General features: G+C 49.1%; 11 protein-coding genes across 11 annotated transcripts; 6 read left to right on the top strand and 5 right to left on the bottom strand.

Moving 5' to 3' along the window:
- Positions 1–232: 232 nt before the first annotated feature.
- N7479_008486 (ubiquitin ligase complex subunit HRD3) lies at positions 233–2932 on the top strand (the record flags this gene model as incomplete). The annotated part of the gene is made up of 4 exons (XM_057256180.1): positions 233–269; positions 324–455; positions 521–2449; positions 2535–2932. 4 exons carry the CDS (start codon positions 233–235, stop codon positions 2930–2932), a joined length of 2496 nt encoding a protein of 831 aa, XP_057110042.1.
- Positions 2933–4232: 1300 nt separating this feature from the next.
- N7479_008487 (uncharacterized protein) lies at positions 4233–6205 on the top strand (the record flags this gene model as incomplete). The annotated part of the gene is made up of 3 exons (XM_057256181.1): positions 4233–5315; positions 5375–5785; positions 5858–6205. The coding sequence occupies 3 exons, from the start codon at positions 4233–4235 to the stop codon at positions 6203–6205; spliced, it is 1842 nt and encodes a 613-aa protein (XP_057110043.1).
- A 122-nt stretch (positions 6206–6327) lies between these two features.
- On the bottom strand, positions 6328–8361 carry N7479_008488 (amidase family protein; the record flags this gene model as incomplete). Its single annotated transcript, XM_057256182.1, has 1 exon — positions 6328–8361. The coding sequence occupies one exon, from the start codon at positions 8359–8361 to the stop codon at positions 6328–6330; it is 2034 nt and encodes a 677-aa protein (XP_057110044.1).
- Positions 8362–8697: 336 nt separating this feature from the next.
- On the top strand, positions 8698–10431 carry N7479_008489 (putative MFS allantoate transporter; the record flags this gene model as incomplete). Its single annotated transcript, XM_057256183.1, has 4 exons — positions 8698–8883; positions 8952–8982; positions 9045–9329; positions 9392–10431. 4 exons carry the CDS (start codon positions 8698–8700, stop codon positions 10429–10431), a joined length of 1542 nt encoding a protein of 513 aa, XP_057110045.1.
- A 941-nt stretch (positions 10432–11372) lies between these two features.
- N7479_008490 (uncharacterized protein) lies at positions 11373–11897 on the bottom strand (the record flags this gene model as incomplete). Its single annotated transcript, XM_057256184.1, has 1 exon — positions 11373–11897. One exon carries the CDS (start codon positions 11895–11897, stop codon positions 11373–11375), a length of 525 nt encoding a protein of 174 aa, XP_057110046.1.
- A 1329-nt stretch (positions 11898–13226) lies between these two features.
- Positions 13227–14877, bottom strand: N7479_008491 (uncharacterized protein; the record flags this gene model as incomplete). Its single annotated transcript, XM_057256185.1, has 4 exons — positions 13227–13365; positions 13433–14018; positions 14078–14550; positions 14624–14877. The coding sequence occupies 4 exons, from the start codon at positions 14875–14877 to the stop codon at positions 13227–13229; spliced, it is 1452 nt and encodes a 483-aa protein (XP_057110047.1).
- A 404-nt stretch (positions 14878–15281) lies between these two features.
- On the bottom strand, positions 15282–17528 carry N7479_008492 (Kelch motif domain protein; the record flags this gene model as incomplete). Its single annotated transcript, XM_057256186.1, has 3 exons — positions 15282–17125; positions 17206–17292; positions 17345–17528. The coding sequence occupies 3 exons, from the start codon at positions 17526–17528 to the stop codon at positions 15282–15284; spliced, it is 2115 nt and encodes a 704-aa protein (XP_057110048.1).
- Positions 17529–18163: 635 nt separating this feature from the next.
- Positions 18164–20017, top strand: N7479_008493 (WD40 repeat domain-containing protein; the record flags this gene model as incomplete). Its single annotated transcript, XM_057256187.1, has 1 exon — positions 18164–20017. One exon carries the CDS (start codon positions 18164–18166, stop codon positions 20015–20017), a length of 1854 nt encoding a protein of 617 aa, XP_057110049.1.
- Positions 20018–20705: 688 nt separating this feature from the next.
- N7479_008494 (transcription initiation factor IIA large subunit) lies at positions 20706–22277 on the top strand (the record flags this gene model as incomplete). The annotated part of the gene is made up of 4 exons (XM_057256188.1): positions 20706–20723; positions 20885–20986; positions 21235–22190; positions 22238–22277. The coding sequence occupies 4 exons, from the start codon at positions 20706–20708 to the stop codon at positions 22275–22277; spliced, it is 1116 nt and encodes a 371-aa protein (XP_057110050.1).
- Positions 22278–23084: 807 nt separating this feature from the next.
- On the top strand, positions 23085–23408 carry N7479_008495 (uncharacterized protein; the record flags this gene model as incomplete). Its single annotated transcript, XM_057256189.1, has 1 exon — positions 23085–23408. One exon carries the CDS (start codon positions 23085–23087, stop codon positions 23406–23408), a length of 324 nt encoding a protein of 107 aa, XP_057110051.1.
- Positions 23409–23818: 410 nt separating this feature from the next.
- N7479_008496 (zinc-coordinating transcription factor SFP1) lies at positions 23819–25719 on the bottom strand (the record flags this gene model as incomplete). Its single annotated transcript, XM_057256190.1, has 3 exons — positions 23819–24130; positions 24219–25278; positions 25379–25719. The coding sequence occupies 3 exons, from the start codon at positions 25717–25719 to the stop codon at positions 23819–23821; spliced, it is 1713 nt and encodes a 570-aa protein (XP_057110052.1).
- Between the last annotated feature and the right edge of the window lie 180 nt (positions 25720–25899).

A 25899-nucleotide genomic window follows, 5' to 3' on the forward strand; every position in this document is an offset into this window, starting at 1 on the left:
GCATACAACATACAATATACCTTATGTAGTACGTATATGTACGCAGGTACGTCAGTATGTACGATGTAGTGATTGGCCCTCGGCAAAATGAAGCTCCGTCAAGCCAAGTGGCCCGTACTCTGCAACTACATCATGTCACGATTCCCGACTCTGTCGCTTTTACAATTCACATTGCTCTGAGAGTCGCAATGTGCTTCAGACTTCAACATTACATCAGTATTTTGCAGGCATTATGAGGACGCCGCTCTCACACTTTCTCTCGGCTCTGCGTAAGCTTTGCCCGCACCTACAGGACCACAACGGAAGCTGACACCCTTTTCCAGTGCTATTGCAGACATGCGCAGCTGAGCCTAGTCAATCGCTCACTGACCAAACAGCCTCCGGAGCAATCGGTCACGATGCAGACCGTGAATTTACGTTCCAGACAGGGGAAGCGGAACCGCGACCCATGACTCGTGAGCTTCCATGCCTCGCGCCTTATCGATGCTTGATACTGATTGACTTTATTATCTGATAACAGAGCGAGTCGAGAATGCTTGGAATATCCTTCGCACAACAAAGAATCCAGTCCTTCAATCCGACAAGTCGAGAGGATTGCTAGGGACTGCTGTATACTATGGTCGTCAAACGGTCCGACTGCTATTTTTGAATGGCCCTTCGACCGAAAAGCCCGAGCGGAAACTGAACAAACATGTCGCAGGGGCAGTGGAGGAGCTGAGAACAGCTGCAGACGAAGACCGAGACCCGGATGCGATGTTCTTGTTAGCAGAGATGAACTTCTACGGCAATTTCTCTTATTCGCGCGATTTTAAAGAAGCTTTCCACTGGTATCATGAATTGGCCTGGTTAGACGGAAACAACACAGCGCAGAACATGGTCGGGTTCATGTATGCGACGGGGATCGGTGGTGCGGTCGAACCCGACCAGGCAAAGGCTTTGATGTATCATGAGTTTGCAGCGGAAGCAGGAAATATCCGGTCGGAGATGACACTTGCGTATCGTTATCACACTGGAATTGGAACACCGAAGGATTGTGACCACGCGATCCATTACTACAAGAAGGTTGCGGACAAGGCAGTCGAGTACTACCGCTCCGGCCCTCCGGGTGGTAGGGCTTTGGTTCGGGAATCATATCGCTGGGCAGATGAAGAAGGTGGTGTCTATGGTCCAGGAGCTAGCGTGTCAAGTTCGGGTCAAAATGCGCGGGACTCTGCCAATGCTACCCCCGAGGCTAGCGTGGAAGATATCCTGGAATACTTGGATCTCATGTCCCGGAAGGGTGAGCTGAAGGCTACGTACACTCTCGGAAAGATGAATTTCGAGGGAGCTCGGGGATTACCACGGAATTTCCGACGGGCTATGAGGTATTTCAAGGTTGTTACCAAGAAATATTGGAACAAAGATGGGACCATCAACTCAAACCCCCCTGCAGGCCTAGATAAGCTGGCATCCAAGGCCGCAGGGCATATTGGCCTGATGTACCTTCGTGGAGAGGGGGTTGAACAACACTACCCGACTGCCCTCACATGGTTCCGGCGTGGCATTGCGAACGGGGATTCTCTGTGCCAGCATTGGATGGGCCTGATGTATCTCAAGGGCTATGGTGTTCCAGAGGATGGCTTCAAGGCCTCTCACTACTTCAAAGCAGCGGCAGAGCAGGATTCCCCGGCGTCAGAATCACGATTGGGCGCTCTTTTCTTGGACCAAGGAGACGTGGCAACCGCAACACGGTACTTCGAGCTTGCAGCCCGCTGGGGGTGGATGGAGGCATACTACTACCTAGCGGAAATGGCCAACTTCGGTATTGGCAGACAGCGGCACTGTGGCGTGGCCGCCGCCTACTACAAAATGGTTGCCGAAAAAGCAGAGATCGTCCACTCAGCCTTCGTGGAGGCAAACACTGCTTACGAATCTGGTGACAAGGAGAGCGCTCTTATCCCATCAATGATGGCAGCAGAGCAGGGCTATGAGAATGCACAGGCAAATGTGGCTTATCTGCTTGATGAGCATCGCTCTGTACTCTCGCTTAGTTCTATTCTTCCATGGACTGAGAAGGCTCGATCCTCCTTGATGCATAATGCGAGACTAGCATTGATTTACTGGACCCGCTCCTCGAAGCAAGCTAACGTCGACTCCTTGGTCAAGATGGGTGACTACTACCTGTCTGGCACAGGTACACCCGTCGATGCTGATAAGGCCTCGACATGTTACCACAATGCTGCTGAAGCTCACCACAGTGCGCAAGGCTACTGGAATCTGGGCTGGATGCATGAGAATGGTGTGGCAGTAGATCAGGATTTCCACATGGCCAAGCGGTATTATGACTTGGCTCTCGACCTCAGCCCTGAAGCGTATCTGCCAGTGAAGCTTAGCTTGATCAAACTCCGGGTTCGAGGATACTGGAATCGCATCACTAATGGAGATATCAACCCCATCCGCGAGGAGGAAGGTAAGCTGCTCCTTCCCACTTACCCTGTGAAATTAATCGTGCCTTCCTAGTTTCTTACTTATGTTTGTTGGTTTTTTCTCTCTAGACTCGAAGCCCCGTCGTACTTTCAAGGAATGGGTCAAGGCCTTTATCGAGAACGACGAGGAGGGCTATTATGAAGACCTTTACGAACAACAACGTGGAGACGATGATGAATATCGTGGCTTGGAATCTGAAGGCCACGAGGATGGCTACTATGACGACCTGGACCTCGATCTCGACGAGGGAATGCTTGAGGGTCTTCTCATTGTCGGGTTGGCTGCTACACTGTTGGTTTTGGTTTATTTCCGTCAGCAGCAGCAGCAGCGCAACCGACAGAATGAGAACGCCAATGGCAATGGCAATGCCCAGAATGGAAATGGGAATGTTAATGACCGTGGATTATTCCCTCAGCCTGGCGACCCTGAATTTGGGCAATGGGTAGCAGGAGGAGTTGGACATTGAGGATAATATAGTGTATGCATTTTCAGCGTGACTTTTTTTTTCCTTGTACGAGAAGTACATAGATGAATTCCATTGCTTATCGATAAGACTCTATCGCATCTCCGCCTTTCGCTCTCCAACCTTTTTATGTTTCTTTTTGTCGAACACATACCTTTTGAAAGTCTGTATTGATGCACCATGGATATGCCACCTAGTAAGCGTCGTCGCATTGACGCTGCTACAGCTCTCTCAAAGCCGTTCAAGTCCCCGCTACCCAGACCTGCACCAACAACCACAGACGACATGCCATCCAACTCTGTCGCACCCAGGACTGCCGAGGATACAAAACTCTCAGCGACCTCTATCATCCCTGTAGAATCAAACCCAATACCAAATCCAACAACTGCAGTACCTCCTAAACCCAAACGCATGCTACAGCCTTTTTCCCCATTCTCCCCTCACTCATTGAAGCCCTCCAATCCAGAGATCATAGAACTGCAAAAACAGCATCGGGAGATCCAGTCAAAGGTCAACGCGCTCATATCAAAACTTGAGATAGCAACCCAGGCCCTTGGCCTCGAGCACAACCCCAAATACATCGAGATACCAAGTCTCATCACCAAATGGCGGCTCGCCAGCCAAGACGCAGCTGACGAGGTATTTGTTGGTGCTAAAGAAAGGGTTAATGGTATGGGAGGAATGGCAGCTTGGAGAGAGCGGTTGAAGCGTGATGCAACTCAGTGGGAGTTTGACGAGGAGAATCGTGAGTGGGAGCATGTTAATGAGGTAGATGTTGATACCTACGATGCTGAGGACTCCTCTGGCCATCCACTGAACAAGAATAATGTCGACGAAGAGAGTCAGGATGGGGTAAGTGTTCTGGTATTACTGTGGTTTCGGATGAAATCTATGTGCTGACATTGTCACTTAGGAGTTCACAATGGAATTCATGCTCAAGACCCTGAAGGTTGATCCTACGTTGATTGGATATGATACAAAGGCTCAAGCATGGATCAAAAACTGAAGGTCGCTGCCGATTTTTTGACCTAGTGGGAGATCTTAATGGGCTCAAGGAGACGAGTATGAATTATGACCATGGACTTTATTTCTGACCTGGCTTGACGATCCTAAGATCTCTTACAATGTTATATATCTTAACAGGAAGCAGTATATATAGTTAATAACACATTTCTTATCAACATCGCCTAGACCTTCCCATTACAGTCAATACGGAACTGATATCGCACCGGCGCGGATCAACTCCGTTATCGCGAGTCTCCCCGCATCTCCTCTCACTCCCTATTATGCACCCATTTGCCGCATGTCGCGCCCCCTGAAGCATAGAGATATAGCATGCGCTCGCTGTTTTCGACATAAGCGGAAATGTGATCATGCGAAACCTTCATGTGGCGAATGTCGTCGCAAGGGTGCTGAATGCTTGCCTGCTCGGTCTCGGAAAACGGGAGATAACATCACAATCCCGCTGGAATATCTGCGACAGCTCGAGAAACGGGTCGCGGAGCTGGACCGTGAGTTCCATGTCACAGAAACAGCTGTGCGAACATGTGATGCTGGAGTCCAGACAGATTTTGAAGACCCAGAACACAAGCGTAATGATCTGGGCAATGATCCAGACTATCTGATAACTGATCAGAATAGTAGCGGAGCAGGGAATGACCGCTCTCTCATGGTTCTGTCAGACTTGCAACACAGCAGCCAAAGATCACCTCGAACATCTCCATTGCCTTTCTCATCTGACACTGACACATTCTCTTTATTCCCTGAGACGACTTTCGACGTTCCATGGATTGACTTGGCACCTTCATATTCTTTGACCGGTGACGACTCTCCTTGGCTGAAAGAGCTCTACACAAATGTATATTTTTCTGTGACTCACCGCGAATGGCCCTTCTTAAACGAAACAGCTTGGAAATCATGGCATGCTGAAACGATCCTGGATGGGCAGGATGAATGGAAAGCCTTCTTCCTGCAGATGGTATATGCTATTGGTGCATCCCTTTGCAGTAATTTACAGCGAGATCCCTCGCACTCCGTCCGGTCAAAGGAATATTATGCCTCGGCCATGAGATATTATCCATATGTTGTCGGGCATTCGTCTATGGTTTTACAAATCCAAGCTTCACTATTCATGATACTCTATGCTATGCATTCTCCTTCTTCGGAGGATATCACAACGAGCGTCTCTTCTGTGTTACCTTTCTGTACAGCTGCCATGACAGAGATACAGAAGCACGTATCGATATGCCGCGACAATGGCTCCATGACCGAGTCTATCGAAGTTTTGTCTGAGAACATGTTTATCACTTGCTATATGCTCAATGAAGTAATTGTTTCTGGGTGGGATCGACCAGTATCAGCCGCCTACAAGGTTGTCGACGATGATGTGGGTTATCCCCAAATATTTTCTAAATAGCTTCTCACAGTCACTAATTCTCAACATAGATGTGCACTCTGGGAGATACCCTCCAACCAACCCTAAGCACAAACCCCGCCATACGCCACTTGTTTCGACTACGCAAGATCCAAGCTAGCATCAGGAGATCACGGGAGAAGCGGCCCCGCAACCCCCTCGCTAGATATGGTAAAGGCGATAGCTCCTCATTCAAGGCTGCGCTTGATAGATGGCGACAAGAGATCCCAAACTATGAATCAGACAATGCTCAGCACGGCTATCTTCATCCTATATGGATGCGAAAGCTGTATGTTTACAGTCTCTTGATCCTGATAGAAGAGAAACGCGATTTCATTGAGATGGACGGAACAGAGGAAATTCTCACGACGATTGGGGAAGCCTGTCTCAATTTCCGGCTCTTGCAGGAAGAAGGACATGTGATGTGCTATACCTGGTCTGCAGTATGTGTCAACCCCCAGTCTCTTTTCTATCGCAATGCTCTCACGGTGGACTAACAATCAATCTATTATTAGCTTGTATTCCAATTCCGATCAGGAATCATGATGCTTTACATTGTCTGGGCGACAGCCTCTATTTCTGATATTAGGAATCAACAGCGCATCAGACAGGCCATTGCTACATGTACGGCTAACTTGGCTGGCTTTGTCGAACGGTGGAAGGATGCAATGCCGTATATGAATGTGCTTGAGTTCATACGACAAAAGATCATGTGGAATGCTGGCACATTTGAAGTCGATTCTAATGCTCCAGTGTCACTGGAAGAGGCTGAATTTCACTTGCAGCAGTTGAGGAAGAATTATTTGCACCGAGCTGTCTTGGGGATGATTGAAGATATGATGTACGGGGGAAGTATACACTAGGGCTTGTTGGAGAATGACTTTAAAGAGTTATCATAAATATGACAGCGTTGTGCTTTTTTGAGAGCAGTACATAATCGAGAAATGGAAGAAGAATTGGATTCTTTTTGACAACATTTGGCTTTTTATAGTAATATTAACTTACCCATCGTTGAGCCCGCCTTTGTGGAAGCTGTGATAACTACGATAGTCTGTGTTAGAGCAGGACTCGACCACCTCTTCCAGGGTTGGTCACGTTCCGATGCGGGATAGGAAGCCTGGATAAACCATCTATCGCCCTCGATGACCGGCTTGAAGAGTTGACCGTTGATATGGCATTCCAAAGTCCCCAGCTCAGAGTCCTTGAGTACCACTGACCCCTGAATCTGAACCACAACCATGGAATCGTGAATCTCCTTCACTTGAGTTTCCACCACCAGCTCAACAATGGATCGAGAAGCCCATGGCCGAAGATCTTGACCACCTTTGATGCAATCAGAGTCAAGAGCAGGCACGAGCGGTGGCTGTGAACGGCCCTTCATTGCCATCTCAAAAGCAAAGCCATACTTAAGTAAACTGTTATCATCATATGCCTTCCCGGCGAAGGTAAGATTCACCGGCATTGCCGTATCTTCCATGATACCCATAGGGACGGAGATAGTGGGCACACCAAGATGACGAATAGGTCTGTTACCATTAGAGTACTTGACACCATTACTCCACGCAAACCGCGAAGCCATCTCATCGCAGTCCGCATCAGCAGCCCCGACATCACCATTAGCCGGGAAAACCACAGCATCAAGTCCAAGCCCATCCATCCAGTCCTCAAGAGTCTCCTTGCGCGCATTTTCAAGAGCCTGGATTGCTTGCTGAATACCGGGGATCTTCAAAATAGATGCCGGCCTCCGGTGCGGGTATTTAACCATCTCATCCCATCGCAGCGCATTAGCCGCATCAGGCGTACCCTTCAAAGACCCCGGCGCAAGCGGGAAGATAGTTGTCGGATCGACCTGAGAAAGAGTTTCGAGACCCTTTTGTCCGTTGTTAATCAGGAAGTCATCCCAGATATGAGCGACGAGATCGCCCCGCTCCATCGCGGACCAGCCTTCCGGTAGTCCTGCGACGGTGACGAGCTGGCCCTTGTCTGCGTTTGATTCGTAGGTTGTCACGAGTGGGAAGTCCGTTTCTATTACCTCCGCACCACAGGACTCGAGGACTTTTCGAGCATTCTGCCATAGCTTGATTATGGAGGGTCGGGTATTGACTTTGCTGGCTGGTGATAGAGAAAGGTCATCGCCTCCGATATACATTGACGGTATACCAATACGCTTCCCGCGCAAGGAGGTATCATCTTGTAATTCTGAAAAGGACTGCGGTCGAAGTGTATTGATTGACGGGAGGGAGATAATCTTTTGTTCCTGGTAGAAATCTCCTATCGGGGCTTCATCAGACACTGCCAGAACATCCAGGACATGGAACATATCTGCCATAGTCCGGGTATGAGGCACCAGGACATCACATGTTAAATAGAGTGGCCAGACACCACGAAGAGGAAGAAGGCCTTTCGAAGGTGTGTATGCAACAACGGCATTATTTGATGCCGGCGAGCGACCCGAAGAAACAGTCTCGCTGCCTAGAGAAAAAGCACAAAAGTTGGCTGCCGTTGCGACGGCCGATCCATTTGATGAACCAGAAGCATATGCTGCAGCAAGGTATGCAGTATTATAGGGACTTTCAGAGCGCCCATAACACCCACGTTGCATACCACCGTACGCCATGGCGGGCATGTTTGTCCGGCCGAGAAACACGGCGCCGGCCTTGCGGAGAAGTTGGATACAGACAGCATCCTCGTTGGCAATGAGGGTTTCAAATGCCGGCGATCCGCTCGCAACGGTCATGCCCTTGACTTTAATACTATCTTTTGCGAGGTAGGGGATCCCCTCCAATGGACGCGGCGGTAGACCGGCTGCGCGCCGGGCATCGGAGGCGGCTGCTTCGTCGAAGGCAGTTGGGTTTAGGACTGGGATGGCGGTGAGCTTTAGAGTGTTTGCGTCGTATATGCTGATTCGTCGTAGGTATCGTGATACCAAGCCCACGCTAGAGAGCAACCCTGAAGAAAGTGCGGATTGGAGCTCGGAGATACTCGCGTCCAGTAACAAGAAGTCTTGGGATTGAGCCATTGAGGGGTAATTGGCTTTGAAACTGAAGTGATATATGAAGTAATAATTTCAAAATACACTGAATGAAATTCTACTTTGTAGTAGAGAGATGGCCAAGTATACCCCGTAAAGCGGATAATAGTCCGCTTTCCCCACACTTTTTTGTCTTATGCGGACTATTGACCGCTTCTCCTATCATTTTGACACAGATAACTTGAGAGATAAGGAACCAGTGATGCTTATCTCCTTGGCGGCCTTGGGATGATAGGTATGTCCTTGAATTTGTATATAATAACTAAACGCTGCACTTTTGATAGGAACTTCTCAGTTCTGTTCAAACTTGAACCCCCATCTATAATGAACCCCAACGACACAAAGGTGGATCCATCCACTACAGAGAAAGATGCTACACATATTGCACTCGGCCAAACTCATGATATCGGAGCGAATCTATATCTCGAGGCGGAACAGTTGACGGCTGAGGAACTGGAGACTGAGGGCGCCAAGGTGTTGAGGATTATCGACTGGAGGATTATGCCGATGGTGAGTTTATGAAGGACCCCGATGGTGTTTTGATGAGCGCTATTTCTGACTCTCTATCGCTGTGCTAGCTCTACCTGACCTATGTTATCCAATTCCTCGGTATGCAAAAATGCAGAATTTCCCCATTATCACTTCTATAACTAACATGTATGTCTGTGGAGACAAACTATCACTTAATTATGCATCGGCATACTCCTTGATCCCAGACCTCGGTCTCGAAGGCCAGCGATATTCATGGGTTGCGGCTATTTTCAATTTCGGTTATCTCTTCTGGGCCCTCCCAGCCAACCTCCTGATCCAGCGATTGCCAATCGCAAAATATATGGGTGGTATGCTTTTTATTTGGAGTGTACTAGTTATTGCACATGTTGGAGCAAAGAACTACGCAGGAATCCTGGTATTGAGATTCCTCTTAGGCATGGCAGAAGCTGGAATCAGTCCGTGCAGTGAGTAGCCTACATCACAAACAAACCACACGAAAAGCACTAACATATCTCGTTCTATCTAGTGATGAACCTTACCTCAATGTTCTATAAGCGCTCCGAACAACCACTGCGCATGGCTATCTGGCTTAGTGCGAATGGCATGGCCACGATGGTAGGAGCACTACTAGGATTCGGCCTCGGCCATTCACATAACACCGCACTCCGCAGCTGGCAGTTAATTTTCTTAACCATCGGACTACTCAACTTCCTCTGCGCCTGTCTCTTCCTCTGGCTCATGCCCGACTCGCCAGGCTCTGCCCGCTTCCTGACCCACCGACAGCGCGTGATCGCCGTGCAGCGTGTCGCCGAAAACATGATTGGAGTGAAGACCAAAGACATAAAACCACGCCAGGCGCTGGAGATTATCTATGATGTCAGAGTCCTCTGCTGCGCTGGCGTCGGCATCGCCTGCGGTGTGATCAACGGCGGTTCATCAAATTTCGCATCGGCCTTGATCAAAGGCTTTGGCTTCAGCGAGATCTATACTACACTCCTTCAACTACCCACAGGTGCAATCGAAGCGGGTGTTGTACCCATTTGCGGTCTTATCGCTACATACGTTAAAGATTCACGCTGCATCGTTCTCGCAGTCGTCTGCCTGATCCCCTTCGCCGGTCTTCTGGGTATCCGATTTACCAGCCTCGATTATCCCTGGACTTTAGTCGGATGCACTTGGCTGCAGTATCTTGTTGGCGCTCCCGTCATTATCTCGTGGAATTTACTTGCCACCAATGTTGCCGGCCACACCAAGCGTGCAGTCGCTAATGGTCTCTGGTTCTCGCTCTATGCGGCCGGTAATGTCGCCGGAGCGAATATATTCTTCGCTCACCAGGCCCCGCGCTATTACTCGGGTCTATTGGGTCTGCTCATCTGCTATGCGGGCATCATTGTTCTAGCATGTGTGGCGTATATGTCGATGAAATGGGAGAATAGAAGGAGGGATGCTGCAATCATCGCGGCTGATACTGATGAGAACCCCGAGGATATTACTTCTCAAGCTATCTTGGATGGCTTTAAGGATATGACGGATATGGAGTCCAAGCATTTTAGGTATGCACTTTGAGCTTAGCCTCGTGCTTTAGATTTAATATATGAATTACTTTGGGATGCAGCTAGGCGATGGCCAACACCCATTTTAGACCTCGGTAATACGAGATATCTTACAATACCTGATATAAAATCGAGGGAGCCCTCTGAATTAGCCCTTGGTAAGTCAACACTTGTTAGATTAAAGAGTTTAGCGGTTGTACTATTGTTCAATTCTAACTAAATCATTCTACAAAAAAGAAAGAAATAAAGCAAAAGGTCCTATAATGAATGCCAGTTGAGAAATACTTACTCCCATTGCATATATGATATTTGCTTGATTTCTTGCGCTGCAACCCAGGTTGCTCTTCGGACTAAATATATGGGAGTGACGTGTGCTCAATGCAGAGGCAGTTCTCAAGTTCTATCTATATATATCTCAAATCGTTCCTTTGTATATACTCTCGTATAAATTTCTTAAAACGTGACCAGAGTAATCCTCTCAACTTGAAAGCCTACAAAGATATTCATATGAGAGAAGAATGTATACAAGTGATACATACATGAATGTTGACTTGAGACGTCTGGAGTCTCGAGTCAAAATGTAATTCCAAGTTTGTGTGGGCTATGAACTATGCTCTACCACTTTATTCTGTCTCGTCTACAAATCTCCCCTTCCCCCTTTATCTTTCTCATCAATATCGCCCACTCTCACACTCAGTCTTCGGTTTTTCTTTCCCATCTTCCACCGTCAACATCACCCATTGTCGAATGCAAAGTCCCTTCTCTTTTCATGTAATTTTCCTATTAGCTATTACCTAATTTATCCACCTCCAGCTTTACTAGAAGGCACTATAATACTAGGAACCGAGAGACGCAAATCTGGATCCTCGAACAACAGGCGCAAGATCCAATCTACCCAGGAGGAGTATCGCATGATATTCCAAAATTGAAGTCACAATGCGGAATGGCTTCATATTAACATGGCCTTCTAGCAACAGCCATAGTCTCATATGGTGTTAGTCCAATATGATCTGGAAAACTCAACTCGGAGAACGGAGATTGACAGAAACGCGGCTCATAATCTGGCCAATCGACCCGAGGCCCGAGCCAGACAATGAAATCGACATTTTGATCACCATAGGTGTCAATATATTTGGTGATGAGTTTTGGGTCGCGTGGGTAGACAAACATCCACGTTGCAGCCTGTTGAGCGGCAGACCAAAGGCCCCAACCTCCGCCAACGGTATTCATGTCTTCTTCGGCAATGTACCGATTAATAGTTGAGTCTACCTCAACGCCTTCCACTAACAAATTGGTATCGCAATGCATGATGAGACCTTCGAGGAGACCAGATCCGCTGCCGACTGAGACGGTGAATTTGGGTTTTTTTGGGAGGAGCGAAGCAAGGTAGGTGATCAAAGTGCTGGAGATGGCCAAGCAGCAGTCTGGGAATCTTTTGGGCGCGGGTAAAAGCTGCTGGGAGATTTGCGATACATTCATGTTGTTCTTGACGACTCAATTTGATTTAAATAGATTACATATGTAGTTATAACTCTAAGAAAATGGAGAGGATATCTCATCCGGAGACGGATTTACTTAGGTCCCGGGTATCAGAATTTGCGTCGAGTATGTAGCTTCCAATCCACATGGAGTCTAGGTAAAACCTAATTCTATGTAGCCCAGAGAGTAAAGGGATATATTCAGAGCACCAGGAAGCCTTTCAGGGGGCAAGTGAATCCCCAAACAGGGTTTGAGTCCTAAGGCTTCAATATTACCTTTTTTGGAAGTATGTACAATTGTTTGGGCAGCGAGTTTGCATACCTACAACAAGCCTACCTAGCTTGGAATAACTGAACTATTGGAGGGAAAACAAATCGAAAATATCGAGCGTTTCTATTTTGTTTTCTATCATAAAACCCCAGTACCAATTCCTCTTAAAAGCAGGATAAATACAAGTTGGCTGATATGTAAAATTGATAGAAATGACAACAGAAGCTCCATATAAACATGTGTCCTGATATTGATTCAAGTTCTCGGTTTCATTTTACGCACCGAAAAGGTAGTATACTAGTACATTTACCTCGTTAGCAAGGCAAAGTGCGGCACCTGTGACCTTTATGATGATATAGGGCTATGTGTTCCCCGACATATATATATATATATCTCTCAATCTGGGGATTAGCTATTGGATCGTCTTCAATTCATAAGTAGGAGGGGGATACCTGCTCTGGATAAGATTGGGTGTCCTATAAACACAACCTAGTCCCACGGCGACTTCTGATTATTCTATAGACAACAAAGTCATGCAAAGAGAGACGACACGGTTGAAATCTTTAGGAAAACTCGGGGACAAGCTCCATTTATATGGCATGCTTGTTGCAGCCTGACTGCAGGCAAGCATGCCCTGGATGGATTTTTAACAATAGCCAAGTGGTATCATGATGTATGAAAGAAAAGAGCATAACAGTGCCATGAGGGTTTCGATGTCATACTGTACCCAAGATTCATGAGGTGGTGGACTGTATCAAGGTCTCTCGATTGATGGGAATGCCTGTATGTATGCAGATCTAGTAGAGCTGGATTTTCTCTCATTCAACAGACTATCTTCTCACATAGTCTCTCAACTCGACGTTCATATCACCTTCGTCCCTGTTTCTCTCTCTACGTCAAACGTCGCGGGTTTTGCTGTGTTGCGTACTGAACTACACGGTTCACGGCATAACTGGAAAATCAAATATCATGTGCATTCAAAAACTTCATATAGAATCCAGGTATCATGGCAGTTGCTCGAGTCCACCAGCAAAAAGATCAATTAGCGCTGCGTCCATCTCAGGCCTTCTCGATCAACTGATCAAAGATCTTGCTAATCTCCTTGGCGCTCTTCTTTGGGATTCTCTTCTGGTCGTTCTCATAGTCGACAAAAGTAACACCGAAGCGGGTCTCGTAGCCCTCAGCCCATTCGAAGTTGCTGTAAGTCAACAGGTTAGTTGGACGTTATACTAAAATGATGGGGGGGGAACAAGGGTCAAACTTACTCCATGAGACTCCAAGCCATGTACGCCCGTACATTGACACCGTCGAGAGTATACGCATCAGCAAGAGCACCGATATAATCCCGGAAATACTGTACGCGGAACTCATCGTTGAGCAACTCCTCAAGCGGCATATCGTTTTCGCCCAGGACACTGGTTCCGTTCTCGGTGACATAGATCTTGGGATAGCCGTAACGCTCACTGAGCCACTTGAGCAGTTTCCGGAATCCGATTGCAGATGGTCGCAGCCAAGGCGATTGTGTGATAGGCCCGACACTTATGCCGTTCTTGTCTTCGAGCAGGAGCTCGAGGTTACCCGCGATATCGTTGATATCCGGCTCTCCTGTCTTGGCACGGATGAAGTTCGCGCAGTAGTGGTTCATGCCGTAGAAGTCATTGCTGCCTTGAACAAGGGCAATGTCCTCCGGTGTCCAGGTTGGCAGGCGGTTGCCAAGTTGCTTGATCATGCTGTCTGGGTATTTACCGTGATAGATCGGGTCAGCGAACCATGAGATAGCGAACTCAATCTTGCGGTCACAGGCTTCCACGTCGGCTGGGTTCTCAGGGTCCCAAGGCTCGGCCCAGTCACCTGTTTAATGATGCGATTAGTAAAGGCTCTGTATACATGCGAGGAGAGTGGGTACATACCGTTAAGCGTAATGCCAATCTCACCACCGTCTCGTTCTTTGAATTCATCGCGGTAGATCTTCACTGCAGCTCCATGGGCAACTAGCAAGCTGTGGCCGACAATCCACGGCTCAGTCGAGCTATCTCCCACCGCGCTCTTGGTGCGATCACTCGTGTGGCCCGGTGCGAAGGAACCATTATTGTATCCCAGAACACTGCTGCACCAAGGCTCGTTGAAAGTGATCCAGTACTTGACCTTGGATCCAAAGGCCTCGAATACCACGCGGGAATAGTGCGCGAAGTCGGCAACGAATTCCTCCTTGTTGAGAGGTCCGCCGTAGCGCTTATCGAGCTCATCCGGAAGATCCCAGTGGAAGAGGGTAACCATGGGCGTAATGCCCGCATCAATCAAATCATCCACAAACTTCTGGTAGAATTGTATGCCTTGCTTGTTGATTGGATCGTTCCGGCCACCGAGAGGGATAATGCGGGACCTATAGATGTAGACAAGCCGAGGTTAGCAAAATGAAGATTCAAGCTCGAAGCAAGAAATAAAATGAGACGAACCACGACACGGAAAATCGGTATGCCTGAGCACCGCATTGTTTCAATAAGGCGATATCCTCGTGTGTACGGTGATAAGAGTCGCAAGCTACATCTCCAGTTCCGCCACCGGCAATCTTACCGGGGATCTTGCAGAATGTATCCCAGATGGACAAGCCACGACCACCTTCGTAAGCTCCTCCCTCAATCTGGTATGCGGCTGTTGCAAAGCCCCAGACAAAATCCGAAGGAAGAGTGGATTGTTCGGTGGATCCCATGGTGAAGTGAGTTCTCAATCAAAGGAATAGCTGTAGAAGCTGTGTGCCAACCAGATTGTTCCGAATTTGAGCGCAGATCGATATTTAAGTAGTTTCAACATTTTTTTTTCTCCTATTTTATTGAAACCCAAGAAGTGTGAGACAACATTCCAGAGCTTCCTTATCGTGACAGGACTGACCTCCGCGATCCGGAGTCGAGTCCGCGTCAAGAACGTCGAGAGGCTCCACAATCCCGTGACAACGAATGGGCTCACTACCAACGGTTGGACGGCCCGGGTCACCCCCAATAGAAAAAGAAAAAGATGGTATATTCAAAATCTGTTAGAGATGCAAAATACAAAACAACCTAATAAATAATCCCCGCCAAGTACTCCGGAATATAATGCGTGCCCCATTCGTGCAATTCATGACATCTCCATCCCTTCATCGTCCCCGTCAACCTCGGACATCTCATCTGTAGTAGATCCCAGCCGCAGTCGAGAGCTTTTGTCTCGGTCACCTAGGCAATCTTGCCCGAATGTGACCATCTCCAATTCAGACCCTGCGAAGACACGACCTTCTGTATCCACCACCTCGCAGAGTTGGATCAAACTCTGGTGGCTGAGGGATTTGAAACCGTCTGTCCGTACCACGCGACCCCAGTATGTCAGACAAAATTGCGCAGCTCTGCGCATCAACCAGTGCTCATTGGTCCGCCCGGCACGCTCCCAGACGATCGCCGCATTGTTTACATCAAGCTCTTGGCTTAATCTATTGACGCACAGCAGGCGAAGCTTGGGCATATCGTAAAGATTGGCCATAACAAGCATGCCCGCCACGTCGATAGCACTTGAGCAGTAGTCTGGATGGCCGGCGATACTGTCTGTGTACAGGTAATAGAGAAATGCGCGCACGACAGAATAAGGCTCGGGGATGTGCATCCGTTTAGTGTGGTATTCAGCCATTTGAGCGGAGTACAGGCGCTTGAAGTGTGGCCATCTGAGCTGCAGAATGATACGGTGGACATGGATGGGCTCTGAAGTCCAGGGGCTCTGTTCCACAAAGGTCGGCTGGGTTGGCGAAACGGACGGCGTGTCGCCCATATCTTCTGACACGGACCCGTCATGATCGTCACGGATAGCAGTGATGACAAAGTCCGTACCACTTCCAGACTCAGGGGGTATATCAAAAACAGCGGCTAGATCGGTTCCAAGCCCTGAAACCTGAGAGGGGCCCATTTGATCAGATGGCCAAGGTGCACCTTGTTCGGGAGGTTCTGCCGACAGGCCGTTACCTAGCAGTCCATACTTCTCCAGGTCGATAGTCAGAACTTCACTCATATGATTCTCGTCACTACCTCCCGGTACATTCGCGACATCAAGGTTACATCCCAAGAGCCATGCTTTGGTCCCCGCGTCATTGACAGTGCAGTAGTGCCATCGATGACCGGGTCGAAAGATCTCTTGACCATCAGCTAGTCGTTGCCAGCGCAGCGAGTTAAGGTCCAGAGCCGACAGGTTACAATCATGCGACCGTACAGTCTCCGACGGCGTAATTAGATCGAGCAGGACACCAGAGGCAAATGAATGAAAATGAGTACCAGAAAAAAGGGAGGGGACATGGGGGCCAGAGTCAAACCTAAGACAAGATATGGCACCAGGCGCAACTGGCTTGCGTCGACCCAAATTGCGTACCTGCACACTGCCTGAATTAGCAGCATATATTCCGGAGCGGGGAGATATTTGGTGAGGACTGCTAGAGATAGAGTCTGGAACATGAGCCGTGGAAAGATTGACGCCCAGGGAGTTGACGCTACCTTGGGAAGTAGTGTTTCCAGCCAGCGATGGAGATCCCTTGAGGTCGAGCCACCAGATATCAGTCGTTCGTTCCATGTTTGGACCTAATCCACCAAATATCCATAAACGTGTGCCCCAAACCCAAGCGGTATGATCGAAACGAGCAGTGAAGCTCCACGTCCGAGACCAGGTCCATGTTTGTAGATCCAGGTAGGTCAAGTCGTCCAGGATCACATTCTTTTCCCCTGTCACTCCTCCGACGCCTGTCACTCCACCCACAATAAAAAGCTTGTCTTCGTGAATGACGGCAGCATGGCGGGCTCGGCCGCGTGGGATCGACCCGCGAATTTCAGGAAGTGCCCAGGTGAAGGTATTGAGATCAAGGATGACAACGTCGGAGAGGTATTCGCGATGCTCATTTTCGCCTCCAAACACAATCAATTTATCCCCTTGGTACAATGTCGCGGTGTGTCCTATCAAAAAAATATATAATTTCTAGTTAGAGTGTTTATCCCCAAAACACGGACGCATGAGAAGAGAATAGAGTCGTTACCCATGCGAACTCCGGGGATGTCGCCGTAGTTGTCAACGAGCTCCCACCGCAAAGTCTCCAAATCTAACCTGAGCACGTGGTTGTAAACTAAAAATTATCAGTAAAGTTTTAGAGATTGTGTGTGAATAAAAATGTCAACCTTCATCGGTAAACTGGTCAAACCCCCCAAACGCATAAATGCGATCATTGCTGCAGTACGTCACCGAGGCATTGACCAGGCACGCGGGTACATGGCCCTGGGCCTTTTTTATGCTGGGTCGATAATCTGCGCTGGTTCGGCGACCGCCAGCCTGACTAGCAGGCATCAAGTAGGCGTCCTGCATTGCCATGGAGGGAGTACAACAAGATATCGGGCTAAAGACACTCGAAGATCCCGACCAGGCAGGGAGAAGTCGTGGTGGGTCTCGGTGGAACTGGCTGAGAGGAACGTAGTGGGGGTTGGAAAGAGGAGATGGATGCGCCATTCCAGTGGCGAGAAAAAGGGGGTCTTTGAATTAGATCCGCAACTGGGACAATAAAGTCACGACATTTTTCTCGCATAAGGTCTATGAAAGATGATATGCTGTATATATTCTCTCGCCTTCTTTGTTCTTGCGCAGAAATAGTCGATTCTCATGAAAATTAATGCCAAGACGATCGCCACTAAAGAAGGCAAGCGCAGTATGTCAACGCTAATCCCAATATGGCTTAGGGTGTTATGTAGCTGAGGTAACCGTTGCTATGGGGAGAGCCTCATACTTTTCCAGCAACGAGTATAGTAGCTACCCTTCTATTTATTCGATTTTCTCCTAACCCTCCTCTTCCTTTCCTTCTTTCAATCAATCTTCATTTTCTCAATATCCTCAAATTGTCTACATACTTTCCCGTTAGTTGATCTCGCATTAGCCTTTGGATCGATTGGTATTGCATCCTCTATTAGGGTTGATCCCACTACATCTATTCTTGATCATATATTATTATGGCTTCTGTTACTGCATCAACTCCGGTGAAGAGTCACCATGGGCTGTTCTCCTCCAAGACTGCTGGAGGCCGTATGCCTCTGAGCCCTTCACCCAACCCCCGCATGAGCGGCCAGTCGTCACCATTCACCCCTCCTCGCCAGTCTGATGCTGGCCGCAGTCAAGCCAAGTCAGTATACGGCGGAAATCTCTCTGCCCACTTCGCCAAGTCCATCTCGAAAGCAGCCCGTACTACCCACCGCGAATCTCCCAAGGCGAACAAATCGAATATTGCCAGCACCCGCACCCGCAAGTCCCCCAAGCACTTGGAGCTCGGTGTCTCGGACTGGACTTTGACTGGCACAAGTGCGACAACAGCCAACACTCCTTCCAAGGAGCATATCCGCCGGGAGATTCCCACCCGCGCTCGTGCCAGCAAGACAACTGTGCGCATTCCTCATAACGCTGGTGACCGTTTTATTCCCAACCGGACCGCAAGTGAGGGTCTAGCCACTAGCGGGGCCGCAAAGCCAGAAGAGAAACAGCGCCCTAAGAGTGGTGGGGCTGACGGGTCATCAGTCCTCGCCTCGGCAGCCAGCGCTTTTGACATTGGTGCGCGTGGATCGGATGATGACCTTACTGCCGCTTTGGAGAACTTGGGTCTGGATGACAATGAGCCTCCTACGTATACTCGCCCGGCTCCTGATGCTGTGGCCTACAAATCATCTCTGGCTGAAGCTTGCGGGGTGAACATGAATACTCGCATCCTGGCCTTTAAGCCTCCTCCTCCTGAGTCATCGAAGCCCATTGATCTTCGTGCTCAATATAACCGTCCCCTACGCCCTGCCAAATCTACAGCTGCCCAGTTCCGTCGCCGTGTTCAAACTGCACCCGAACGGGTCTTGGATGCCCCGGGTCTTTTGGATGACTACTACCTCAATTTGCTCGACTGGAGCTCTGGCAACCAGGTCGCAATCGGCCTCGAGCGAAACGTTTATGTCTGGTCTGCTGAGTCTGGCTCTGTTAACTGCCTTTTGGAAACCTCCCCCGACACATACGTGAGCAGCGTGAAGTGGAGTGGTGACGGTGCCTATGTTGGTGTTGGCTTGGGAACCGGTGAGGTCCAGATCTGGGATGTTGAAGAAGGTTCCAAGCTTCGCAGCATGTATGGCCACGACTCTCGCGTTGGTGTGATGGGCTGGAACAAACACACTCTGTCCACTGGAGCCCGCAGTGGTCTCGTCTATAACCACGATGTTCGTATTGCAGAGCACAAGATCGCTGAGTTGGTCTCCCATACCTCTGAGGTCTGCGGTCTCGAATGGCGCCCTGATGGCGCCCAGCTCGCCACTGGTGGAAACGACAACCTCGTCAACATCTGGGATGCTCGCTCTCTAAGCGCTCCCAAATTCACCAAGACCAACCACCGCGCCGCCGTCAAGGCTCTGAGCTGGTGTCCTTGGCAATCCAACCTCCTTGCCACTGGCGGTGGTTCCTACGACCGTCACATTCACTTTTGGAACACCACCACCGGTGCCCGCACCAACAGTATTGACACTGGCTCCCAAGTCACTTCCCTACGTTGGAGCAACCATTACCGCGAGATTGTTAGCTCTAGCGGCTTCCCCGACAACTCACTCAGTATCTGGAGCTACCCAACTTTGGTCCGCAATGTTGAGATCCCTGCCCACGAGACTCGCGTCCTCCACAGTGCTATCAGCCCTGATGGACAGATGCTGGCCACCACTGCTGCTGATGAGAGCTTGAAGTTCTGGAAGATCTTTGAGCGCAAAGCTGGCAGCAGTGCCTCCGCTGCTCGTGAGGGTGGTGTTGGCAGCAAGGCTCAGATGACTAAGTCTATGACCATCCGCTAAGGCGCCTCTTGCAAAATTTCCTTTATGTTCTCTCTCTTTTTCGTTGGATACCCTAGTTCATGGTGATATTGAAAGCATTGATGGGCTGGGACATTAATTTGGGTGTAATGGTTCTAATGGTTCTTTTTGGGGAATGATTTTGGTGTTCTGATGGTGTTCTTTGTATCTACTTTGCCGTAGACTGGCTGTACAAATTGTCCAAATGCCATTCTTACGGCTGCATTAATTCATTTTGCTTATCCATCTTCTCTTTCATGTGTATCTTGTCTTTGATCTCTTGATTTACTTCCAAGTTTCTACTTTACCTAGGTAAAGTGGGTTTGGTCGCCGATGACTAAGCCTCCGGGATACAGTGGGATTTCGACCACAGAGCCGTGACTTTCACCTTCGCCAACCCATCGGGAAACTCACCGTCTCATTTCTCTCTGACCTTTTTTCTTTCGTCGATCTTTCAAGGCTTCTCTTTTCTTCTTTATTCGTGTGGAGACTACAGATTCACAAATTGCTTGATATTGCGTCATTCGGTGTGATCGGCCAGCACATCGGCAACTTGATAGTTGCGACGGAGCATTTTACTTGCTAGTCAAGCTATCATCAGCCAGGACACTCCACCAGTTACCATATTACCTGCTCTTTGCTCCTTTCAAATCACCATCCAGCTCATTCGAGGTGTTCTTGCTCAGCAATCATGTCCAACCAGCAAGTGGTAAGTCCCAACTCTTCTTTTCTTTCTCCGGCTACCACCCTGTCTATCCTCAGCCGTCGCTCGCATATAGTCTTTACTCTTCATCTATAACCACCATTGTCCCAATTCATTTTGGAAGTTTCTTTCATCCGAGATGAGAGCTGACACATGTGGCTTCATAGGGTGCGGTTTTCGAGAAGGTCATCCAGGAGGTCTGTGATGCCTCCCAGGTCGACTTTGAGGAAAGCGGTGTCGATCAGCAGACCCTTCATGATCTGCGCGAGGTTAGTACCATTTTTTTTGCCTTATCCTTTATCTCTTGTGTTGTCAAAGTGTGGTGCGGATGATTTCCCCAAAAGCGGGGATGGTCGAGGTGGTGCGGGAGGCGGTGCTTATGGGGGACACCGGCTTATGAGTCTTCCCTTTATATGTGCCGCTATTACCCGCTTAGGCGCTTTTAGACCGCCAAGATTCTGTCTTGATTATCTCATGCAACCTGAATCCATCCAGGCCTATACTAATTATTATACAGACCTGGCAACACAAGCTTTCTTCTGTGAACGTCGCTCATTTCCCTTGGGATCCTGTCCCTCAGCCTGCTCAACAGCACTCTGTTCCCCTCCCCACAGCTACTGTCCCCTCCAATGCTCCGCGACAACCTCCCCAGCAGCAATATGTGCCCTCACCTGTTCCAATTCCTCAAGCTGCGCCCTCGCACCCCATGCCCATGGGGGGTCCTCGCATTAAGACCGAGCCAGGATCTAATGGCCAACCCGGAATGCCGCACATGACCACACCCATGCCTCCGCATGGTCTAAACCCTCAGTCGGCTCGCGACCGTGCCGCAAATGCGCTTCAGCAGAAATACGGCGCCGCAGCCGCGAACTCTGTCCACCAAATGCAAGCCCAGGCACATGCTGGACAAGGATATCAGCAGATGCACCCCAATGCCCACGGGCAAATGCCACCAATCAAACAAGAACAGAACTACCCACACATGGGTCCTGGACAGACTGATGGTGGAGGTGACGACCCATTGACTGACTGGAAGGCAGAGGTAGCCCGCCGCAGAGCAGCTGCCGAGAGTGGAGAAGGTGATCGACTTCTGCGTGAGCATCTCAAGCAGCGCATGTCTCAGTATGAGGGCGGAGGTCTTCTTCGTCCCTTGGGAGAGCATGAGTCCTCTTCCAAGGTCGCTCGCCGTGTAGCTCTCACCGCGCCTCTCAGTCAAAACACTAACGCCGAGTCAAGTTCATCTGCCCCTCGCGTCACTGGCCAGTATGATGGCGCAGAAGACGATGTCAAGGAGGAAGATGAAGACGCCATCAATTCGGACCTGGATGATCCAGATGACCTTGTTGCTGATGACCATGACGCAGATGAATCAGAGGGCCAGGTCATGCTTTGCACATACGACAAGGTCCAGCGCGTGAAGAACAAGTGGAAGTGCACGTTGAAGGATGGCATCCTGACCACTGGTGGCAAAGAGTAAGCTACCCCAGTCTGCTATGATATGCATATACTAACGTTGCTAGATACGTCTTCCACAAGGGCCAAGGTGAATTCGAATGGTAGTCAAAACAACACGATCACTCCATTGACGACATCTCTTTCCTCGCTCTGTAACAATTTTCTCTCTCTCTCATGGCACAAACGAAAACCAACCCCTACGTCTTTTCAGTCACGCTCTCGAAACGGTTTGTGCAAGCGAAATATTTCTTATGATTCTCACTACCCAAATATCGACATTGTCAGCAACCGGGTCTTTTCTCGTTTTTCTCCCTTTGATTTTGAGCTTTCAATGGCTCACGGCGCTTACAATTGAGGATGGGTTTTGCCTCTGCTTTTTTTCCCCTGCTTTTTATTTCTCCTTGTTCCATACCATACCTTCAAGGTTGGTTTTGTACTCGATCCAAAGATCGATCTTGCTAGTTTCAAAATAAGCACAAATGAAACTATGATCACGAACAACTTCCACTAGGCCTGGTATCATCTCCAACCATTCCCCTTAAGAGGTTTGGATAAAATCGCCATTAATTGGGATAGATAAGTAGGTGCTAAACCCCCATTTAGTCTACTAGGTCTAACTCGAAGAACCCGGATCTACAATAATACAAAGGTAAAGACATATCAAGAAAAATTGAATAGCAAGACAAGGGGGGAAAGAGGATAAATGACAATGGGCAAAAAGAGCCAAATCGTATCAAAAGAAAAAAAAATCATATCTACAATAATCCGACGCCGAGAAATCACACTTTTAAGATTCCCAGAACCCAGGTCCAATCCATATCCCATCTCTGGGTAGAAGAGACAGAAGAAAAAGCGAACACGGTATGAAGGTGGGGAGAAAAGGAGCCACCCCGGGAACCTCATACTTCGCACATGATTCCAGTCAATTCCATCCAAATCCCATTTCGCCAACCTTTTTGTGGTGCTCGGTTCCAGGTTCTCAAGGCGGCATTTCCGGGCTCGCGAATGAGCGACCCTCGTCGTTGCAAGAAGCACATGAGCGAAAATACTGGGCGTAATGAAGGGGGCCACGAACGCGGGAAACAAGGCACGAAGCCCGTCTTTGGAAGAACGCAGCAAAAACAAAGGAATAACAGGAAGGTGAGGGGGGATTCGGGAGATATGCAATTCCCTAGTTTGTCTCCTACAGAGGACGAACGCCGTATGAAGAAGCAAAGCAAGATGAACAGAGAGTGAAAGAAAAAAAAAGTGCAAGCAGCTTCTTCTAGACAGCTCTTTTGCTGAGAGAGGGTCTTGATCTTGGTCTTGGTCGCTCAAGAATTGCTCTATTACCAGGCCAGGTAGATAGGACCTGGAACCGGCGAGGGATATCAAGCGGGGGTGGTAAAACGATCATGCCAGTGGGATCTACCAGACAGCAGAACGAAAAGCAAAGGGGCATCACAAAGCCTGGTGAATAAGTAAACCAGAGAACAATTTTTGAAGAGAGAAAAACAAAAGCAATAACTCCAAAGTCACCGGACCCAATTCAAAATCATGACATCGTGTGTGTGCAGGAGTGCTCTGACCCCCGAAAGCCGTCGAGATCGTTCGCGTCAATTAGCTGGGAAGTATGTATGGACATAATGACATATTTATTCACAGTTTCACATGAGGCCTTCTTCGCCAATTCCGGGGAGGCCAGCTCCAGCAACGTTGATGTTCTGCCCTTGCATGACTCCACCGCCAAGGGCGAGGTTACGACCTCCAAGTTGGAAATCCGGGTTGCAGGGCGGCGAGTGCGATTTATGGTATTTGAGTCCGTTTAGATTCTTGTAGCGCTTGCCACACACCTCGCAACGGTAGGGTTTTTCCTTCTCCATGCCAAGCGTACCCGGGTATGGTGCTGATGTCTCTGGATTGACGATCGAGAACGTGCCATCGGCATTGTCATGAAGTTGTTGGTTATTATGGCCATGCTAGAATGAAAAAGGGAGTGGTTAGTAAAAAAAATATATATATAAAAAAGAATAAGACGAATGTGGGGGGTATCAAATCAAAACTTACAGCTTTATGGTATTTGAGTCCATTTTGGTTCTTGTATGCCTTCTCGCAACCGATAACCGGGCATCGGAACGGCTTGGGTTCTTCGTTGGGAAGAATAACGGTGGTGTCGGGAACACCGGCCAGCAATTGTTGCTCGCGGATCCGCCGTGCAATATCGCTATTCGGGCCATATTGAGCTCCACTGAGTTTAAAGTGGGCGTTGGGCGAACCCATGCCGCCACTGGGGCTGAACAGCCGCTTGGCCGGCTCATCAATACAAAGATCGACCATGTCATTATTGTTCCCGTTGAAGCGGCCAAACTGATTCTGATTTTGGCCCATGGTGTTATTTTGCATACTGAGATCACCGAATCCACCCATCATGCTTTCGTCAATTTCGGCCGGGGTCCCTGGTCCGGATGAATCGGGCGTATTTCGAAATTGTGAATTTTGGAGAGGGTTGGCCATCAAAGTCGGGGTGTTGACGGACGAGACAGTTGGATTGTTCTGCAGGGAAATTGGACGTCCAGATCCGATCGGTGTACCCGGTTGTGATGGTGTGCTAAATCCTTGGTGGCTTGGAAGCATACCCAGATTTAACTGCGGCTGGTTGGAGTTACCATATCCGCCCTGTCCACCCTCGTGCAGCTGAGAAGAGAACATCTGCGAGGCTGAGCTATCTCCATCTCCTAAGGCATCGTCCAACTCCATGTCGTCGATTGTGTCTAGATCTGCATGATGCAATGGTGATGGATTCTGGCCCAATTTGCGCTGCATGTCCAGGTTCCGATCGGGCTGCAGGCCACGTCCTTGGCTGCCATGCTGCTGGTTCTGTTGCTGTGCGATTGCGGCAGCCGCCAAGGCAGCTCGATTTTCACCCTGGCTCGGCCGGTGGCCTTGATTGGGGGACTTGGTCGCATGAGCTTCTTCGTAATGTTGTAATAGGTCGTGGAGCGTCGGTAACGTCACACCGCAGCACGAAAAATCTCGCATAAAATTCGCTTCCAGCTTCGGGAGATACGATGAAGAATGGAAAGATGGCGACTGGAAGGTAAATGGTGAGGTGCCAGTCATTATGATACTGCGGAAATTTTCCTTGGTCAGCTCTTGATGCAGTGCGACAATAGCAACACACGGTAGGCGGTTCCTCCGCGGCTTCTAGGTCCGAACAGGCCACTCACTCATCACGTATCCAACTACCGACTGATACACCACCCCAACTCATACCACCCACCAAACTTCCTGCGAGCGACTCACGGCGGCCTTTGTCGCGGTGAGATCCCGACATGGAGATCGGTTTCGTCCCGTTCCCCCATTGTGCTGTGGCTGCGCCGATCGAGTCCTTACGAGGCGGTGGAGCCTTGAACACGCCGAGTCCTCCTCCGGGAAGGTGTGAAAAGCTCCCTGTACGCTCGCCGTTACCCGCTCTTTGCAGCGCCGAGGTCAGGTTGGATGCCTGTTGACCTGGCGGCGACACCGAGTTCGTCCGAGTGGAAATATCAATAGGCGTGGCACCAGTCATCGTGACGAACTGCTATCAATTTTTGGTGGTCAAAATAATAAGAATTCCAAGTCGTGGTCTGACGAATCGATATCCTAGTTCCCTGTCAGGTCTTGCGCGATGTCACGCCAAACCCGAGGGGCTTATGAATGACAGGGTTTCTTCGAGTCCGACGTTGAAGCGCAAGCTCACACAGATAAA

Source organism: Penicillium vulpinum (genome assembly GCF_028829585.1).
Source record: "Penicillium vulpinum strain IBT 29486 chromosome Unknown utg000003l_segment0_segment0, whole genome shotgun sequence".
Lineage (NCBI taxonomy): Eukaryota > Fungi > Ascomycota > Eurotiomycetes > Eurotiales > Aspergillaceae > Penicillium > Penicillium vulpinum.